Genomic DNA, 22,339 nt, shown 5'->3' on the forward strand with positions numbered 1-22,339 from the left:
TAGCACTGTAGAGATCTCATATATATGGATGAATAATGGAAGCACTTAAAAACTTAAAATTTTAAGTCGAGTGAGATGTTCAGTCAACCATCAATTTTCAAAATAAATCTTGAAGAATTGAAGCAATAAAGAACAACAAAATCATATTTCATAACCAATTTATACAGAAAGGTAATGTCAACAATAAAATCCTTCCTAGCAAACAGATGGAAGATAAGAACTAAAAGTAAATGGAAATGGAGAATAGCCAATCAAAGTTTTCTATGTGGCCTATCCGATTGAGAATGTCCAGAAGCATTAGAAAAATTTCAGAACTTACACCAACTTCTTCCTCCCTTTTGGGAGCAGACAACCGGTTCATTGACCATTCATCCAAGGCTTTACGGTGAAGAGAATTCATTTGAATATAAGGCCTCTTATCTCGAATTAATTTCTCGGCATTTTTCCAATCTTCTGCCACATTTAGGGCTACCAACAGTGCACACATCACCGCAACGCTTCGTCCATGACCTAGAGCAAGCATTTTACGAATTAAGAAGATAAAAATGATTACAAGTGTATAAATAGCACAAACGATGTAGTTGGAATACCACACATTTCATCTAGGAAACTTCAAAGCTGGTATAAAGTTTTTCATCTAAATCAAAAACTTTTCAATCATTTACAGGAAGAACTTAGTCCACTCCCATCTGATTTAAGCCACTTGCTCTTTAACTAAATGGCATGGGAGCTTTTTAACTCAAAAAATTATGCCTAGAGGTGTTAAAATGAATTAGTAAATGATTATAGTAGTCTTTGTAACTAAGAAGTGAAACCTTCACATGCTAAACTTCCTCGAATTTTGTTAAGTAAGCATAAACTTTACAAAAATAAGACGTTGAGACCAACATAAGTTTAAATTTCAAACTTTTTGAATTAGCTTAGAGCCAAATGGAATGTCAACATTTCAGAAGTTAATAAAATTCACAAACCCAATGTTTGTACTTCTTTTCAGTCACTCCTAAATTCCTTATCACCTTGCAATTAAAGTTCTTGGGGCCCAGGGAGAGAGAAATAACTTCCACTGGATATTAAAACTAGGTAGTACCTAGTCATTATGTAATGATTGTCCCTGCATCTTCAAACAATTGTTAAAAGAAAAATATTTTACCATATTTTTGAAGCATATATAATATATACAAGATAAAGTAATCTAAATAAAAAGTTATACAAGCAACCCTTTCTTATAACTTTAAGGGGAATCAAATGTCCAGCAGTGAGTTGAATCCGATGGGGTATTATGATGGAGAGCACACCCAGAAAGTCAGAGATTTGGAGTTTGTATTTTGGGAGGATACTGAGATCTGCATCTGCATCTGAAGCTTTTCCTCACCAGCCACGCGCACTGTCCTTTCTTTTTGTTTTTAATCAAATATCCCATCTTTATATCCACTTTATCTCTTTTCTATACAACTCCACCCACGTGATAGTTTATTTATTTATTTATTTCTTTATTATTTTATTTTTTTTTATCTCTTCTTTTCAAAAAAAAAATATATATATATATATATATATAATAATAATACATGACAATTGGTGCTTATAGTCTTTTGCGGTCTTGCACAATTGAGCCAGAGTGCATCATTGGGCAGCTTTCAATCCCACATGGGCAGCATTCAATCCCACATGGGTTGGTTCCACTTTTCATCATTAATACACACCCTCTTTCATCATTAATACACACCCTCTTTCATCATTATTATTATTATTATTATTGTTTATTCTATTTTTGATAGGTTATGATTGAAACTACCAACCCATCATTCCACCGCCCACTCCATACCTATTTATTATTATTATTATTATTATTATTATTTTCAAAACAACAAAAAAAATAACAAATAAATAAAAATAAAATAAAATAAATAAATAAATAAATAAAAAAAAAATACCAAACACCATTGCAAACAATTTATAAATTTGCACCCCCAATCATATTTTATTCATCTCAGGGCACAACCCCGATCACACTTTTACACACAAAAAAAAAAAAAAAAAAAACAAAACAAAACAAAACAAAACAACCCCATCCACCGGCGGGATTTTTTCTTCTCTACTCTGCCGCAGGTCTCTTCTTCTTGCCTCCGTCCTGAGCGGCCCTTGACGGTGCTGCCTCCGTGTTTCCCACTCCACTGGGCACGATCACTACTCCCTGCTCCTCCACTGCAGCATATGGCGGCCCTCCAAATCGGAACATCACGGTGGCCTTCCGCTTCAGTTCCTTATTTTCCGCCTTCAGCACACTTATCTCTGCTCGCGCATCCTTATACATGCGTTGGAGCAGAGCCAGTTGGGAGTTTAACTGCTGCACCTCATTTGTCCTACTCTGCAGCCGGTTCGACAGGTTTGTGACCGCCGTCATGCTTTCCACACATACCTTCAAAGTATACTGATTGGCCTCCACATCCGACAGCACTGCCATTCTTTGCTCCACAGACCGCATCGGAAAGTTCAACGGAGTATACCCAGCGGTGTTTGGTTGAGGTTCCAGTGCCACCGCACCAGTTCTCTCTCTCGTTGACTCGTTGAGGTCGGGAAAGAGGGTGAGCAGTCCACGGGAAGACGAGGACGAGGCCATTTTTCTGGGCAACAGAGTGTTACAGCGTATTACAGAGTTTCTCTCTCAGCACAACAGTGTTACAGCCTCTCTCTCTCAGCACAACGAAGAGTTTTACAGAGGATTTCGCAGTTTTTTTGCTTCTGCCTCGGCCTCAGGCTCTGTCATGGTTAAATAGCCGAAGCAGCCACGCGCATCGCGCGCCTCTTGCCGCCCGACACACTGGCACGCCTTTTCATGGCACATCTTTTTTATAAAATGGACACGCCTTTTGATGGCACACTTTTTGACAACTTTGGGCACACCTTTTGAGGGTGCGACTTTTTAAGGGTCCGACAAAACTCTGTAAACTGTCCCGACATTGATTCCGGTTAGCTCCTTTATGGGTCCGACAAGACTCTGTAAACTGTCCCGACATTGATTCCGGTTAGTTTCTACAAGGGTCCAGCAAGACTCCGTAAACTGTCACAACATTGTCTTCTACAACGGTCCGACATGACCCCATAAACTGTCTTCTACAACGGTCCGACATGACCCCATAAACTGTCTTCTACAACGGTCCGACATGACCCCATAAACTGTCTTCTACAACGGTCCGACATGACCCCATAAACTGTCTTCTACATCGGTCTGACACGACCATACAGTGTCTCCTATCCTTTTTTATTTTTATGTATTTTCTTGTTTTGTTACTCTCTCCAAACTCAAGTTGGTTAGTTTCTCTCCTCCTTGAGTTTGCGGGGGGCTGTTAGAATTTCCCATCTTTACCTTCACCTACTCCACTACACACTCCACTTCACCTACCTCCACTTCACCACACACTCCACTTCACCTAACCCACTATCACCTCCACTACACCTACTACCACATTTTCTTCTATATATAGATTGTATAGGAATTGTAATTTATCAATCTTACAACAACATCAATCAATATAAATCAATCAATAATACAATTCTCTATTTCTCTTTATACATTAAATTTCTACAGCTTTTAAGTAAATGTTTCAAGGGTTTAGTTCTTATTTCTAGCTTCCATCCTCCTATTCATTTAATTATTCTCCAAGGAAGTCTATTTCTCACCTTTGTAGTGAGATTTACACCCCACAAAAAAATTGAAGGCTATGAAGTTGTTGGTAGACCAAAATGTAGGACCAATAAGAGAAAGCAAGCCCATAAGTCTAGGACATGTGCAACAAAACCCAATGACAATAGTTCAATGAGTAATATGACACACTTAGAGCATCTCCAACCATGCTCTCTAAAATGCCTCTTCAAAGTATACAAAAAATTACCTTCTTTATTTTGCCTAACTAGTTTAGCTAGTGTACACTCCAACCATACTCTTTATTTTAGCTAACCATTCAAACTAACTTAACTAATTTTTAAAAGAAAACTATAATAAACATTAATAAATAAATAAATAAATAATCTTTTTATAACATTCTGTATATATTGACGTGGCATTTGTAAATATTTATTTATTTAATATATATAATTAAATTATTTATAAAAAAAATATTTTCAAACAATCATATTATCTCAACAGTCATATTTTCAAACGGTAATATTCTCTCAACGGTCATATTTTCAAACGGTAATATTCTCTCAACGGTCATATTTTCAAACGGTAATATTCTCTAACGGTAATATTCTGTAACGGACATATTCCTAACGGTCATATATTTTTGTTTATAAAAAAGATTTGCTCTTTCATTTTTACCAATTTGAACTATATTTCTCAACTTGAATTCAAAGTCAAAGCACTAAAATCCAACAAGAATTCAAACCAGCAAAATTCAAAGCACTGTCTCCATTTCATATTTCAACCAGCAAAATTTGAAACAAACCCAACTCTAAATTCAAGTCAAAGCACTAAAATTCTGAATATCAAAAACATATGTGCGGGCAAACCCAAAAATAAAATCCAGTCAAACTTAAATTAAATAAAAACATAGCTTCAAAGCTAAATAAAAATAATTAATTCCCTTTTTCAAGGATTTGCATCTGGCGTTGGCGAATATATTGTGCTTGCAATGGAGGCATAATGCTCGTATCCATTGACATGATTCTCTCTTCCTCTCTCCTTTCCTCCAATGCAAGCCTTCGTTCCTCTCTCTTTTCCTCATTTTCAATCCTCCGTTCCTCTTGAAGATAAGATTTCTCAAATATCTCTATTTTCTTCTCATTTGTTATGTCATTCTTTACCTTTATCTCTTCTAAGAGCTTCACAAAAGGCGACTCTGTAACATTATTTCCAAGATCTTTAGCTTTGTTTTTCTTTGCGGCCTTCCTTCCTATTGGTCTTTCCACAACATCATAGTTATCATTGTTCTCTAAGTTTACTGAATCTGGTGTACAAGGGGTTGACGTTGCCGGAGATGCATTTTTTGTGCTTTTTTGCTTCTTTGTTGTTGTATCTTCCATCCACTTTGGTTGGGATCTCAATTCATTCCAACAATGCTCAAAGGGAAAGTTCGAGTGATACAAGTCTTTGTACAATTTTTTCGCATCCTGAATCTGAAAAATAGATTAAAGAATAATCACTATCACGCAATGAATAATATATATTCATTATAGGTACAAAATTAAATTGTAGTAATACCTTGTCTTTTTCAGTCGAACCACTTCGATTTAACCGTTCAACTTGAGCAAAACATCCACAAAATTTATTTGTGGCAAGTTGAATCGTCGACCACCGATTCATTAGAGAAGTTTGAGTTCTTTCAGAATCGAAGGTTTTGTACTTGTTGTAGTTCTCCCACACTCTTAGCCAATATGCCTTTGACTTTTGCTCATTTCCTCTAATTGGATCTAAGCTAATATTAAGCCATGAAGAAATGAGCATCATGTCTTCCTCTTCGGTGAAATTCCCTTTGCGTTGTGATATCTTTGTAGTTTGAGTAATACTTTCAGGAGAGAATGATAAAGATTGACTCTCTTGTTGAGGAGATTCAGTGGTAAAATCATGGTCAACGTCAAACTCGTTCATTAGGTTGCTAAAATACGCATTTCCTTGATATTCCATCTAAATCACAATTGTTCATACCACACAAAAAGAAAAGAAAAAAAAAAAGTATCAATTCATTTCATAATGGACATAAACATCTTTCAAAGTAATTTAAAATTGGACATAATTGGACATTAATGGACAAAGCATGATACAAACCATATTTTATTCATTTCAGGGATCAACCCCGATCACAATTTTACACAAAAAGAAAAAATAAAAAAAATAAAAAAAAAAAACCAAACAAACAAACAAACACCAGCGGGATTTTTCTTCTCTACTCTGCCGCCGGTCTCTTCTTCTTGCCTCCGTCCTGGGCGGCTCTTGACGGTGTTGCCTCCGTGCTTCCTCCTCCACCGAGTACGTTCACTCCCCCATACTCCTCCACTGCAACATATGGCGGACCTCCAAATCGGAACATCACGGTGGCCTTCCGCTTCAGCTCCTTATTTTCCGCCTTTAGCACACTTATCTCTGCTCGCGCATCCTTATACATGCGTTGGAGCAGAGCCAGCTGGGAGTTTAATTGCTGCACCTCATTTGTCCTACTCTGCAGCCGGTTCGACAAATTTGTAACCGCAGTCATAGTTTCAACACAGGACTTCAATGTATACTGATTAGCTTCAATATCCGTTTGCACTGCCATTTTTTGCTCCACCGACCGCATCGGAAAGTTCAACGGAGCAAAACCAGAGGTGTTTGGTTGAGGTTCACAGGCCACCGCACCAGTTATCTCTCTTGTTGACTCGTTGAGGTCGGGAAAGAGAGTGAGCAGACCACGGGAAGAAGAGGCTATGTTCTGGGTAGCTGAACGGGAAGAAGAAGCCATGTTTTTGGGTTGCTGAGGTTTCAACTGGTTTGTTATGCTTCCAAGCCTCAGACTTCGCTTTGGTTTATAAAGACAGAGACGACGAGGCCGACACGCGCTCTGTCAATCACGTGCATCGCCGCGTGTCAGGCACCCCTTTTGATGGCACGCCTTTTGATGGCACGCCTTTTTATGGCACGCCTTTTGATGGCACGCCTTTATGAACCCTAACTATGAAAATAATTTTTGGCTACATTTACTTTGCCCCTTTCTATGAAAAATTATGAACCCCAATTTCACCTCAAGGCAACTTAGACAGGGATTTTGACCAGATGGATTTAGCAAACTCAAAGTAACCATTGATGGCAACTGAAAAATATTTACTAAGGTCATACTTCATTTTGGGCTAGCCAAACACAACAACATTGATGAACAACATCAACTTTTAAATTTAGCACAATGGACTAAAATCATGGTTCCAAGAATTTCTTGTATAACACTTTAGGAAATGATGCATGAATTGCAGAGTAAACAAGAAAAGGTTCTCTTAAAGTGCATAAAGAGATATAATTCAATCACTCTGCTGTCAAATTTTCGTTTCCATAAAAAATAAAAAATAAAAAGTAAAAAGATAGTTCTGTAGAAAGGCACCAGAACAGGAGCAAGCCATACAAACAAACAAACCCATATACAAAAGCAAAGCTCTAATGTGTCTATTAGACCCAAAACTCAAATTTAGTAGACTTATTTACCTACAGGTCCTAAGAGACTTTATCAATAGGACTTAATGGGTTACTTCAAATTCTCTCTAAATAAAGGAAGTGTCTAAGCATACCACATGAACATCAAATTGCACAACTGGGTTCAGCAAATTACTATTTGGACTGGTGAAATGCACAACGCTGATCATATCTAGATACCTAGAAGTCAAAGATAACCATCAAGGGATGTGAAGAATTTTAAATGCAAAATTGCATCCATTGTGGCTTTTTATCAAACAGGTAGTGTGGCAGTGGATGCCTATTTGAAATCAACGTAATCATACAATCGTAAACCACCGAAAGAACTCATACACCAAAATAGAATTGGAAAGAAAAAAATCATAAAGAACGGCAAGTAAATCATAAACGTTAAAAAGTACAATAAATTAAATAAAAAGAATTTAAGAATTAAAGAAACATTTGCTTGGATTATGATTTACTTTCAACGTTTCCGAATCCAGGAAACAGGGCGAAAAAATCCAACAACTTACAATTGTTTTCTTTCTTTGATAAATTCTTTCAAAACTTTGGCCGAATGTTTCCTTAAAGCTATGTTTGTGATCATCAATGTCCTAAATCATGTATTCCTTTGCAGATAGATGATGGGGAAGAACAGGGAAGTGGAGAAAGAGAAAGAGAAAGAGAGCCATACCTGTGATCATCAATGGGCTGGAACAGAGATGGAACAAGCAGCGATGGAGGCCAACACAATGGCGGGAAGAGTGCTTTGCCTAGCAATGGATGCTGGCTACCTGTGGAGAGCCAAAACGAGAATTGGCAAAATGCCTCCTCAGATGCAGAGCGCGTTGGACCTTCGAAATCTGACTTCAATAGGCAAAATGCCTAATTCTCCCCTTTTGGCTCTTGCGTTGGAGATGCTCTTAAAGCTGACGACAATATAAAGGATTTGCATTAATTACCAAGCAAAGACATAGTGATTCAATACAAAGTATGAGCTAAATCATGTTGTCTTAACATTATTCATTTTGTCACCCCAAACTAATGGTTAAAGGTCATGGACAACCAGCAAACTGATTTCTTATGCATGTCTTAATGTGTACATAAATATTGTTAATTTTTCAAATGATTATAGACTTGATTTCAAAAAAGCTTTCGGGTTTCAACATCTGATATCAAAATAGACACAATATTTCAGGTTTGACTCGCATAAGGTGTTATCTTGGAGAGTAGAGTGAATGTAAAAGGGCTACCTATTGCCATACTGAAATTACTAGTGTGCGAGCCGCCAAAAAAAATGTCATTTTGAAAGAGGGCTAACTAGAGTTAAGCCTAGAGCTGCCAAGGCCTATGGCTATGGAAGCATAGGCTATGTTACAATCACAAGGGTTGTAGGGCTTGATATTATAGAGCTTGAATCCATGTGTCCTGTCACTCCTTGGGCTTTTAAAATATAGTTCAGCTCATCTCACGTTGATATACAAGAATCAGTATCCAATTTCATTCACTGATACAACAAATCCATATTTAGCCTACTCCCTACCCTATCAACCCTTACTTAAAAAGATATTGATGCAATAAACTAGGGAAAAAAAAAAAAAAAGGCACTCATGAATAGCATCAGCATAACAAAATCAAACGAGCAATCAGCAATTTAGTAGAACGTCAAGGATTAGAAACAAGTGTTTCATAAACCAAGTTTGCCTCAATACTAACACATGAAACTCAGAAAGTTTAAAGCATATACCATATGCACAGTAAATGAAGATTGGTATTTTCTGAGCTCTCTTCCTACAAGCCCACCAGACCGCGGATTCAATTTCACGTGGCTGAGGAGCCCTCGTATCCCAAGTTGGAATGCACAAATATGCATGTCCTGAAAACTCCAAATTCCTAGGCAATTCACAAGTACAATCAACAATAGCAGGGTTACCAGGAGGCAATTTTTCAGGTGAGTAAGGCCACCCTCCAACATACAAACCCTCACAAATTTCACTGTAAGGAGCTTTCCTACTCCACAGTCTTCGCAACACCGAGAAACCTCGGACAAAATACAGATATGGACTGAACATAATCAATGACCAAATTGGGAATGTCCCATCTGGGTTTTTACCCAAAAGCATTGGAAGATTAAGGAGTGGGTGAGAAGCAATTGAGAGCAACATAGACACCAAAGAGGCATATAATAAGGGTAGTGACAACAATGTGAAGCCAAGGGTTCTAAGGTATGCAAATGCCAAGAGCAGAAATGTTGCCTTCATTGCTATCAGCACAGATAAACCAAAATCCATGTTTTTTCTTGACTCAAAATACAAGATTGAAACTAAAAATTTGGTTCAGGTTTGATTATTTTCAAATTTCAACAGTATGAGAAATTTGTAGTAATTTCTCAACATGCCAAGAACAGAACTGTTGGTTTCATTGCTATCAGCACAGATAAACCAATACCCATATTTTTTCTTGACCCAAAATCCAAGATTGAAACCAAAAAACTGGTATCAGATTTGATAATAGTTAAAAGGGTTTCAACATTATTGAGCAATTTGAAGTAATTTCTCAATATGCCAAGAACAAAACTGTTGGCTTCATTTCTATCAGCACAAATAAACCAAAACCCATGTTTTTTCTTGACCCAAGATCCAAGATTGAAACTAAAATCTTGTTCAGATTTGACAATTGTTAAAAGGGTTTCAACGGTATGAGTAATTTTTGAAAGTAATTTTGTAAATAGGGTAAGAGAACAAGATAGGAAGATTATAGAATAACCAGGTCTGTTAGGAAATAGAAGACAACCAAAACGGTTTTAAAAAAAATCAACAAGAAAGAGGAAACTGACAAATCGCAAAACCAGTACAGAAGAAGAAAACTATTGAGGTGTCGATTAGAATAATACAAAGCTTCGAAGCAATTTGGCCTTCACCAAAAAGAACAGTCAGCATGCTTGGTTAAAGTTTTTCAAAAATTCTTTTTAAAAAATTTTATTTTTTTATTTTTTGTGTTTTTTTTATTTTTATAAATTTTTTTTAATATTTTAAGTAAATTTTTTTATTTTTTAGACATACTTAACATAAATATATTTAAAATGTAAAAAATTTGTGAAAGTAACTTTTTAAAAATTCACTAAATATAAAAAATATAAAAAAAAATACGAGAATTTCGTACATATTTTGTACTTTTATGTATTTATTAATTTTTTAAAATATTTTTTCATAAATTTTTTACTTTTTACATACATCTAAATAAGGTGCATCTAAAAAAGTAAAAAAATGTTTAAAATTTTAAAAATATTCACTAAAAACAAAAAAACACGAAAACCAAAAAATTTAATTTTCATAAAACTTAATCCAAAAAACTCAAACTAAACACACTGAATACTATCACCCAAGCGAAGTAGGGGTACTGCTGTCCAGTTACTATTGTGGCGCTTGTGGGAGGTCTTTTCTAATGTTGTTCAATAATATGAACTGTTCATATTGTAAGGTTTGTCGAATAGATTATTCATACAAAAAATTAAATTGATTGGATATCTGTAATTAATTATTAACCTACCTTTCATAAATTTTTAAAAATAATTAGGATCTAATCATAAGATTATGAATATCCGATTAACTTGATATTTTACATGTAAAATGTTATTGACGAACGCTACAATATGAATGGTTCAAATTATCAAAAAATACTTGGAAAGACCTCCCACAAGACGGCAGCAGTAATTGTTGTGCCTTAAGGCACAGCAGTGCCCCTTCTCCCACTCAAACCAAAAAAAAGAAAAAAATGACCAATAAATCCCGTTTAAAGTCTTAAATATTTTTTCGGTGACTAACTGGTCCTTTAAATTATTTGTTAACTATTTTACCATTGTTAGTATAGTTGGAGAAGAGATTGCATGATTATGTATGGGGAAGGTAGTGGGGTGTTTGTGTGTTACGTTATTCAAAAAGCGTACTAGTAACTTTTTAAAGCTTGGTTGTTTTTAACACGTGTAGTATAGGACTTAAATTCTTTACTAATTATTTTTTAGCACGTGACGTGTAGACACACAGTAATTCAATGAAATTGAGTCCGTCACATTGAAATGTCACATGTCACGTTTAGATAATTTTAATTTCATATTTTCCATTTATGTTATGTTTGGAAAAAGCTTACCATAGGCTTTTTTAATTTACCACTATTATTTGGGTGACCTTGGGATTCAAATCCAAAAGTGTCTACCCCTAACATTGAATGAATGCAACTCACATCTGAATCCAAAAAATTGATACCTTCTACTAAATTAAACAAGGTGACCCACATTCTAGTTCTGACCCAAACGTAACCACCATAAAATTGAGGAAGCCGGCTGACATTCCTAATCTTTTCTGGACCACCAATTCAACATTTCATCAGTGAATTAACATTTCATCATTCCCATTTGGGTATTCCACACCCGTTTGGACCACCGATTCACATTCATCTCAAAAGTGGCAACCACATCTTCATTATGCACCCTTGTCCATGAATGCGTGTGATGTTGTGGTGTGAAGGACTGCAACATCGGAAGTGATGGTGACATGCGTAACAACGTTTCATCATTCCCATTTGGATATCCCGCACCCATTTGAACCACTGATTCATGTTCAAATCGATATCCCATTTGCGTGTCATGTTGTGGTGTAAAGGACTACATTGCCGGAAGTGATGGTGGCATATGTAGCAACGTTTCAGCATTCCCATTTGGGTATTCCGCACCCGTTTGGAACACCGATTCACATTTGAATCTTCATCCTAAAAGTGGCAACCACATCATTTTGCACTTGCGTCCATGAGTGCGTGTGATGCTATAGTGTGAGGGATCGCACCGCCGGAAGTGATGGTGGCATGAGATAGTGGTTTGGGTCTCTGTTCCTTAGGCCACCATGATGCGAGCATTCGATGTGTTATCCAAATATATCGACTGCACTGCCGGAAGTGATAGTAATGTAGCATTGTTTGAAAACGAATCACATGAACAAACAATTGAAAATGGTGATGGACATCAACTAGACTATCATTTTCTTAAAATCGGATGTAAACGTATGACATACTAGATCACCATGGATTGTTGTGACGTCTGTGACAACCTTTGGTGCCGTCCAACAATAGCCAAAACCTAGCTTCATATTCCAAAAGAACACCCACTGATTTCCTACTCCCTGTAATTACGGGATTCGAACTACCAAACGTGGCATCCACGTATCCCCCCAATATCTGTTACTCTTACAATGTTGTCAATTGATTAACAAAAAGGACAAATTCGTCCACCAAAGAATCCAAAAAATTCATAAAGGGACTTGGCTGACTAAAAGAACACAGCAACAGGACTTGCCAATCTAATAGAAAAAACGTGGAACCATATGATGCAACAGTTTGTGAAATGGGACTTTCTGATAATTTTTTCAAAAAAATGACAGAATTTATAATTAATGGTCAAGATTCACCTAAAATATGACTCTACCAATATGTACAGTAGATTTGAAATTCTTGACATTTTTCTCTATACAAGTATAATAGGGAACCATTGACTTTTTGTTTTGGAGTTGGGTCATCTTTTTTTTTTTTTTTTATAAATAAAAAATTTAAATTTTATTAATCCGTTCATCTATTAAATAAATAACGAACCGCTTTTTTTGCATAGATATAAAATTGCATTTGAAAATAAATAGATAAAATATGGATCACTAAATTATTAAAAATATTGAAGTGGACAGCATTTCTCATCTCTATTTTTTAACGTCTGTATCTAAAAAATTATACAAAATATTTATGATATTTTACTAATTAATGACATCACATATAAAATAATATTACTGTTACACTTAATAATTGTCCTTAATATAACGCATTAAGTAGCTCCATCTTAAGAAAACTAAATTCACTAAAGTGTGGCCTCACAAAAATGCACCATTGATTTGATATTAATGTTACAAACTTATGCATTTACTTTGAAAAAGCCATGCATTTTTATGATGAATGTGAAAAGAAGAACATCATCTAATGCTTCATCTAAAATTGTGCTTGCTTGCACTTCCCTCTAAATCTTGTATCTTACTTTTTTTTTTTTCTTTTTTCTTGGGATATATCAGAGGCAACATGGTACAAATTGGAAGAAAGTGATCAAATAATTTCATACCATCATTTATTACAATACAATATGTAACTTTTCTTCGGTTACAAAATTGCATAGCTTTTTTTCCTTTCTCTACACAAATAAACAAAAACAAAAGAAAAAGAAGAAAAGAAAAGAAGGGGGCTTCATAATAGTGATTAAACAAGCATTTTAGATCAATTGAAGGATGAAAAATCCTCTTGCTTGACTTTTTATGTTGTGTTTGGATTATGAATTTATAGAAGAACAAAAAAGAAAATAAAAGGAAAGGAGAAACAAATTATAGTTTATTTTTCTTTTTTCTTTTTTCTTTTCTCTCCACAAATTCTTTCACAGATTCAAAATCCAAAATCCAAAGACATCCTACTCTGATATCCCTTGGCTGCTTCCACCATCAACCTCCCTCGGCAGCGCAACACAAAGTTGCTCACAACCATGCTTGCCACCAACCTTTGAGGATTCCCCGTGTTGCCTAAGCTCCCTAGTGGTAATTGCCCTTTGGATTGCTTCCACAAGTCCATTCACCTTATGGATGTCATGACCATGCCCCAGTTGTTTGTCGCCACCACCGGTACTTTTGGTCTGGCCACTAGTGGTTTCTGAGAAGAGAAGATCGGTTTCTGAGGAGAGATGATCATCAAATGGCTCATCTTGAGCTAGCCTACACTTGTGAAGCCTCTTGTACTTCATTATTTGCAGCTTACGACACTTGTGCCTTTACGTATGACCATTTTTATAAGATATGATTTAGGAATATGAAGATAGAACAATGGAAAGGACAAGAAACACTCTTAAAGATAGGTCGTTGTACCTTTCATTGATTAATGATGCCGTGTGAGCAAAGTCCTTGGTTGGTTTGTTTGTTATTTATTTATTTATTTATTTGGTTTAATACATGATTTGAGAGGTAACAGTATGTCTCATCTTTACTTGCTTGTGCATCTTCTTGGCCACCTAACTATTGATCCCTCTCTTAAAAAGTCATGCTCATTGCACCAAGCCATGGTTATGTCATCAAGTTATTGTTTGCCCTGTTTCACTCTTTACTTGCTTGTGCATCTTCTTGGCCACCTAATTACTGATCCCTCTCTTAAAAGTCATGTTCATTGCACCAAGCCATGGTTATGTCATCAAGTTATTGTTTGCCCTGTTTCACTCATCTGTCACATTAAAAAGGAAAATGGTATGTGAGCACCACAATTTTGTTATAAATATAAAAATCAAACACAAAATAAAATATAGAATATATATATTGATAAGATTTTATAAAATAACTTGTTTATTAATTTACATTCAGTGCCTGATTCTGTGATTCTCTGACTGATTTCTATACTTTTAAAAATTTTGTCTAAAAAAAAAAGGGATTTATTCACTTTCAAATAGAAATTTTGTCTTTTAAAAAAGAGAACTTATTCCCTTTCAAATAGAAATTCTATGTAAAACAATATAGACCCTACAAACACCTCGCCGCCATGACCCCCACGCACAGAGATGAGAAAAAATAATAATAATAAAAATAGAAACACACCTAACCAATCACAATTATTTAGAGGTAACTAAGGTCTCCGGAAATGGGGTCCAAATATTTTTCCTAAAATAATAAGGACTATTTTTACACCCTTATAATTAGGGATGAGCAGCGGATATATCGATTCGTCAAAATTGATCGAACCGAACCGATTCACCGTATTTTGGACGGATACGTGATGATGAGCGGACGATTGCGGATTGATTTTCTCTAATCCGCCAATCTAGCGGACGGATGGCGGATTTGAAATTCCTTTGGCAGCAACCAAACCGCCAAACCGCAAGCACCTTTAGTAATTTATAAGACTTTGTGTTTTCAGTTTGTTTAAATATTCTGTTTGTGTTTTCAATTAAAAAAAGAATTTAAATATTCTGTTGAACAAAAGTTTTCAACTTGAATATCTTTTTTGAATTGAAAAAATAAACGTATTATTTATCTATATTTTTTGATTTTTAAATCTATCTTAAAAATAATAAATAGAAAATATGATATATACTGGTTGATTCTTGTTTTCAAAAATATATATAGATGTAACAATATAGAGACATACAATCTCTACTATTACTCTGTTCATGATTTTGGTGATTTGAATTGTTTTTATATTTTAAAAACTACAGATTATAATACTTTATGTGGAAGAAGCATGCTATGATTGTAGTATGTTGATGAAGTATGCAGTGATTGTGATATTCTAAAGTTTCAAACTTTCTTGCTTTGGATGAGGCATGCAGTGATTGTAATATTTTTTTAAAGCCATTGACTATAATACTTTCTTTTTTTTTGTTGAGAAAATGCACAAGTTGAATTATGTTGAAAATTTATAAAATTTTAAACCGTCAAACCGATTCGCATACATCCACCAACCCGCTCAATCCACATTTTCCGGATTAGCAAACGGATACGAATTGATTTTCTTCAATCTGCCAATCTGGCGGACGGATGACAGATTGGAAGTTTCGTGGTCGCAACCGACCCACGCCCACCCATACTTGTAACAAATTAGGAGAATTATCAATATTCAATAATGATTCATCCTACTAATTTAAAAATACTAATTGACCACTAATAAGATAAAAATTAAAAAAATAAATAAATAAATAACAAAACATCCCATCATGTCAAAACCGCACATCATGTAAAAACCACGCCACTTTAGAGCTTTTGTGCTCCTTTTTTATTTTTTGAATGGTCTCACTCATTTTTCTATCAATATTATATATGCAAGGATTGGAAGCAGAGAGAGAGAGAGAGAGAGGTCTTGAGTGATTGCGAAAATGGAATTGGAGAAGGCAGTTCAGAGATGGGTAGTTGACATATCTCAGTGGAATCCTTCTCCCCATGAATTCTCTTATTCCATGTCTTTTCTTCCCCAACACGAACACTCTTCAATCACCAGGTCTGCTTCCATAAAACTCATAATTGTTGCTAGATTGTTGTAAAAGAAAGTGAAATTGATGATTCAGTGTTTGATTAGTAGATATGTGAAATCAGAAGATCGAAAACGGGCAATCGTGAGCAGGTTGCTTCAGTATGCACTAGTGAATCAAGTATTGGGAATCCCATTTCATGAAATTCTCATCAACCGCACTGTTGAGGGCAAACCCTATCTCGGGGTATGTGTGTATCTCTCCCACATTTTGGTATTGGGTCTCTTTAACCTTTTTTGGGTTTTTTTTTTTCTTTTTAATTCAAAATTAAACAAATGGTGTATGAACGTACTTGCTATTTGTGGTTCTTGGTTAGGTTTGTTTGGCAGAGTTTTTTTTGTGGTAATTAGTGACTTTTTAGGCCTGTTTAATTGGACGAATTATAGTATACGATTGAAATTATTAATCCATTTGACGTGTTTGGTTGCAATTTTTGTTATCGTGGTTAAATTTTAATGGACATTCTATCCAACAAAAAAATTGATCTATTTTTTAATCCTATAACTAATAATGCAAAATAAACATATAATTGGGATGATATATTTTCATAGCCATTGCAAAACAAACGTTGACAAAAGAGAATTATTGATCTCACTAATCTAGCTAGATAACCAATCATATACTAATCCTATGGATTGTTAGTTCTCTCACTATTAATCCTGCTAATCAAATAGGGCCTTAAGACATTGTATTTCGACTCCAAATGGAACTATGAATAAGTTTTTAAACAAGAACTATGAATAAGTTTGAAGAGAAATATTTATGCCATTTGTATTATTAGCAATTCAACCAACTAAGAGAAACTTTGACTAAAATTTAGATATCCCTTCATTTGGATATTATAAATTCGTCTGGCAGAAATATATAGCAAGAAGCTGGGATTGTTGATGATACAAATACAAATTTTGGGGAAAAAAATTACCGAAAATTTTCAACTAGGGCAGTTGAGATTTTGAAATACTGGGTGACAATGGTGTATATGGGTAATGCTTTGGCATTCGGATTAAAACAGGGCATCTTAATTGTTCTTTTTGTAGGTAATTTTCTAGTTGAATTATGAGCAATTGCTAGCATATTCTAATTATTCTTCACGAATGGTTTCAAATTGCATCAAGAGATATCAATGCTAAATTAGGATTTCTTGAATACTTTTCTGTCCATGCATACCCTCATCCCTTAGTCTAGCATGAAAAAGTTTTTTCTATTTAATATTTTATCTAGCTCAATCTAACAATATAAACTGATCTGCTTAATAATTCGCAGATCATGAAGATTTAGGAAATGAAGAACTTAACTTTTTCTTGATTGGACTTGATGAAGTTATCATTTTAACCTATCTGAAATGTTACATGTGTGGTGGTTGTTTTATAGGAAGGTTATACAATGGCCTTAGAATCAGAATTCCCAAATTTCAACTTCAATACATCCCACCATGGCGACTACGTGGCGATAGCTTCAGAACCAATATGCATTGTTGGCTTGGATATTGTTACTCATTCTGTTCCTGTGAAAGAAACAATTCCAGAATTCATTCAAAACTTTTCATCATACTTCACCAGAATGGAATGGGATAATATTGTTAATGCTGGCAATCATGATAATATGTTAAGTGAGTTTTACAGGTACATTTTATATATATATACATATATATCAGTCAACTTTAAGGATTTCATTTTACTGGATCTTTTATTATTTAAACCCTCAAAAATCCAAGTCATTGTGATTTGTATAAAATTTCTCATTAGTCGTAGCTTCATTGACCCATTATATTAAGAGGATTTAGTCTAAATTACTATGAATCTAACATTTATGCTCACTTTGCTTTCCCATGAGATCGTTGGGAAAAAAAAAAAAAAAAAAAAAAATCATTGAACAAACATTCCAGCTTATGTGTTTGTTGACTTCCTTTAATAACAAAGCATGTTGTAACGGTTATGCAGGTATTGGTGTGTGAAGGAAGCATTTGTGAAGGCGATAGGAAATGGAGTGGGGTATAGATTGGATGCTGTGGAATTTCATCACACTAGGTGGACCGACATATTTGTTAAAGTTGATGGACAAGAATTGAAGGAGTGGAGATTTTGGCTTTATGAGCTTGGGAAAGGGCATACGGTTAGTTGTTTGATGAGTGTCTCTCTTTTGTTTCAATTTTCCTCATCCTCCTCCTCCCTCGGAGTCATAAAAGGAGTGTTTTAATGATGTTTGATGAGGTACTACGATCATAGTGATTGTATGCCACTATAGTGTTGCTAAGTTTGCACAAAATATGAGATAAGTTTAAAGATGGAAGCAATCCCCTCTTGTTTTTGGAGGAATTAAGAATTTGATATTAGGAAGACATAAAACAGAACTGTAATCTTTCACCTTCTGAATTTTGGCACCTCTTGCCAATTACGATGCACATGAGCAAGAAAAGATTGAATACCACTTGAGCTCCATTTGTTTAAGTGGAAAACCGGAAAAATTTTCTATAAAGGTTTCCATAGAAAATATTTTCTTATGTTTAGTTGCGACCTTGAAATTAATGTACTAGTAGTTGTATTAGTAGTGGTGGTGATTGGTGCAGGCGGTGGCGGTGGCGGTGGTGGCAGCGGCAGCGGTGGCAGCAATAAAACTTTAGTTTAGAAAACATTTTCCATGTTTTAAAAGTAGAAAACATTTTCCATCCAAATAAGCTTGTTTCCGTTGATGTTTGTTTGCTTTTCGTCATATCAAACGTCAAAAAATGAGAAAAATGATTCCAGAAACAAATGGAGCGTTGGAGGAAAAGGATCTCTCTCTCTCTCTCTCTCAAAGGTTTAAGTTTGCCTCTTTTACGACATTGTCATATTCTCAAAACACAAATTTGTTTGTGTGAAGTGACTGTAGATAACAGATCCTATAGCCAAAACCAAGTGATTGGTGTTAAAGATTGTTTGTATGAGTTGTATATCTACTATCTTGTCATATTATTGGCTCGCATTAAATTTTCTCTGGCAATGCAGGTATCAATTGCCAGGGGGCACCCAAGATTTGCCACCGAGACATACAAGAGAACATTAAAAAGAACAGAGTTTGATGACGATGAGTACCATTTAGGTCTTCATCTTCCGGATGGAAGTTTTGTGCTGCGAACAGTAGAGCAACTCATCCCAGCCGCATGTAAAACAGGTGAAATACCCATTCATGTAGGAAAAGAACATGGTATATGTCAAACTGAAGAAAAGCTCGCCCCAACATTCTTGTCTGAGACAGATTAATTTATAACACACTAACCGTTCTTGGGGTTGTTGTCTATCCCTCTCATTTGACAAGCATTTGAAGCACGTCGAGGTGATTTTCATTTGTTTCAACTGATGACAAAATCACAATCTCGAGTTTTCAATGAATAGTAAAATTACTTCGATGTTAGCCATTGTACACTAATAATTGACGGACATGAAGCTTTTTCCGGTGCCTTACCTCTCTTTTAGCTGAACAATCAGCTTTGGTGCCAACAGAAAGAAATGACCAAATTTGCTATGGGTGGCAGTTTTTATTTTATTTTATTTTTCTTCCCTGCAAACAAGGAATACAATCATTTTTTGTCCTTTCGGCTTCACTGCTGTCTGGCTAGTTCTTTCATTGTTGAGATGATAGCTGGAGTACAGGAGGCTCCAGCCACTGTAGTTTTCTGGGAATAATTAGACACTGGAACGACATAATTTACATGTCAATTTTTGATTTGTCACAAATTTAACTGTACGAGTTTTAACTTTTTTTGCAATGCCATTGTGGGTAAATTTTAAATTTTAAATTTTAAATTATGGGTCTTTTCTCGGAATGGCTTGGAAATTACATCCCAATTTTAAGTGGTTTTCAATGTATGCTTCAAATTCAAGTGATTTTCATCAAGTTAATGTTTTCCAAACGCAAGTTTAATTTTAATTTTCGTATTAATCATGTTCTGAAAATATGCTTTCACGAATTGCTTGAGTGGAAAATAAATTGAAAACCCGCTTCAGATTGTGAATTTAGTTAACAGACTGCTCGGGTTTGGTAAGAAAGAACTACCAAAGCTAGCATTACCCACATTGAGATACTTCCATCGACATCAATAAATAAATAAATAAATATTTAAAAAAAGGGAAATATATATATATAGATATATATAAGTCTGAAAATGTCTCCATGGAATATCAGAATGCCATTTCTTGCATTTAGGATTGCACAACAAAACTAAAAATCTGAGATAAACAGTATTCTAATAAGTTTTTTATTGCCCGTTGCAGATACAAAACCATGATTCGGGTAAAATCATAAATCTACCTCTTTAAAGTAAGGTGGTGTTAGTCCGTTAGCCCTCCCAATCCTATTTTTCTACTATTTAAGAAGGTTGTTTAAGTTCGGGTTAGGCCAATATTTTTAATCCGATATATTAATAGGTTGTACTTGAGATTTATATTTTCAACCTAACTTAACCCGTTATTAAATTAATTAATTAATTATAATATATTAAAATATATATTTTTGGATATGGCTTCTGTCCAGTCTGGGATCGGACTGGACCGTGCTGTTGGGCCTGTAGGGGCTTACCATGGGTCCCGTTTTGACAATCTGAACCGTTCAATGTATAGAAATCGTCGAGTATTATATGCCTATAAAAAATCACGTTGATCGAATATCGATAACTATGTGATCAAAATAGTTTTTTTTCAACCGTTAATTTGTTCACCGTCCAATTTTTTTAATACAAAACTGATTTGATCATATAGCTATCGATATCTGATCAACGTGATTTTTTTACATGCATATAGTACTCGACGAGTTCTACATATTGAACGGTTCAGATTATCAAAACGGGACCCGTGGTAGGCCCCCACGAGCCCAACAGCACGGTCCAGTCCGATCCCGGACTGGACAGAAGCCATATCCTATATTTTTTGTTAGGATGTAAATTTTATCTTTGTTAATTTTATTGAAACTCACCTTTGTGGTTGACATGGATAAGCCCATAAAGGACATGACCCACCACTTAAGGCTCAATCCATGATTCAAACACTAAAGCCCAACATTCCCAAAACCTAACGTTACACCAAGCACCATGACATCTAAACACTTGGCAAGTAAAGAGCCAGCCACATCAGCGGACAAAGATCCTGCAAAATTATTGCACCACACATCAACCATTAATGAGCTTCCCTGGAGCATTTATTACGATAACTCTTCACGTCGGAACAGAACGGCCTCACCATGAACAAGGCAAGCTCAAATATAGAATTTCGGCCAACGTAACAGCCCGAAGTAGACAAGGAAATGATAAGCAAAGGATATAAGCAGGCTCCTAAGACAAAGAAAATATTAGGCTTTCCATCACCACCCTATCTCTGTATTCCATCATTCTCACTTCTCTAACTTGCTTGTCGGAGGGTTCGCTGGGGGACTCTCCGTTCCCCGTTGAACTCTTGTGCAGGTTTCTTTGTGAGCTCAACACTTGGGTAACGGTTTGGGAAACGTAGATCAATCTAACCCGTCCCATCTGGAACACGCAGTATCAACAGTTGGCGCCGTCTGTGGGAATCCTTTTGCTCCGTGTGGCAATTGTGCTCATTGTCGCCGGAGACCCATTCCCGATAATCCCTACCTGCCACCCACCTAGGTAGATGGTCACAATTAGATCCATGGCTTCTCAATACAACGTTGCCGACCCCTAAGCTGACCCTCCTAACCCAAACAACCCACTGCAGTATTTCACAGAGCTTACCAACAGCATTAACCGCTTAGCCGAACAAAACCAAGCCCTGATCAATGTTTTGCTTCAAAGGGACCTTTTCATTCCTTCTCCACCACCTCAAGATGTCTCACCCAACTGAGAACGAGCCCCGAGCCATCCCATCCAACAATCCCATCCACCCAACTTGGAGGGCTTGCGACACTCTCCCCCAGATATGAACCCTCCACATCCACAAGCCCAAGCACCGGCCCCCGAGGGAGAGGCCAGTAGTGTCCAGCCTTCATTGCACTCTGGAGGTGACCACGTTCCTCTTTGGGATGCAGAACTCCAAGCTATGAAACTCCAGCTTCAAGGAGTCATGCAGAACATACAAAATCAACCCTCCACCACAGCCAACTCACCGTTCGTTGCCTCTATTAGGGACAAACCCCTACCC

At 35.9% G+C, this 22,339-nt stretch overlaps 2 protein-coding genes across 4 annotated transcripts; one reads left to right on the top strand and one right to left on the bottom strand.

The window, feature by feature from the left end:
* Positions 1 to 117: 117 nt before the first annotated feature.
* LOC114283025 (glutathione S-transferase T3) lies at positions 118 to 10,075 on the bottom strand. 2 transcript variants are annotated; one of them, XM_082872046.1, is made up of 4 exons: positions 8,880 to 10,071; positions 7,827 to 8,061; positions 5,201 to 5,623; positions 4,396 to 5,115 (listed from the first exon to the last, which is right to left on the bottom strand). In XM_082872046.1, the coding sequence occupies exons 3-4, from the start codon at positions 5,621 to 5,623 to the stop codon at positions 4,576 to 4,578; spliced, it is 963 nt and encodes a 320-aa protein (XP_082728172.1). In that variant the 5' UTR covers positions 7,827 to 8,061; positions 8,880 to 10,071; the 3' UTR covers positions 4,396 to 4,575. The 2 variants fall into 2 exon arrangements, with proteins under 2 accessions (XP_028081629.1, XP_082728172.1); XM_028225828.2 differs by lacking the exons at positions 4,396 to 5,115; positions 5,201 to 5,623; positions 7,827 to 8,061 and adding an exon at positions 118 to 510 and having other exon boundaries at positions 8,880 to 10,075.
* A 5,824-nt stretch (positions 10,076 to 15,899) lies between these two features.
* LOC114283024 (uncharacterized) lies at positions 15,900 to 19,791 on the top strand. 2 transcript variants are annotated; one of them, XM_028225826.2, is made up of 5 exons: positions 15,900 to 16,180; positions 16,262 to 16,397; positions 17,583 to 17,833; positions 18,152 to 18,323; positions 19,196 to 19,791. In XM_028225826.2, exons 1-5 carry the CDS (start codon positions 16,059 to 16,061, stop codon positions 19,448 to 19,450), a joined length of 936 nt encoding a protein of 311 aa, XP_028081627.1. In that variant the 5' UTR covers positions 15,900 to 16,058; the 3' UTR covers positions 19,451 to 19,791. The 2 variants fall into 2 exon arrangements, with proteins under 2 accessions (XP_028081627.1, XP_082728185.1); XM_082872059.1 differs by having other exon boundaries at positions 17,583 to 17,815.
* Positions 19,792 to 22,339: the final 2,548 nt, after the last annotated feature.

The sequence above is a fragment of the Camellia sinensis genome, chromosome 1, assembly GCF_055761805.1.
Source record: "Camellia sinensis isolate YWXY chromosome 1, ASM5576180v1, whole genome shotgun sequence".
Lineage (NCBI taxonomy): Eukaryota > Viridiplantae > Streptophyta > Magnoliopsida > Ericales > Theaceae > Camellia > Camellia sinensis.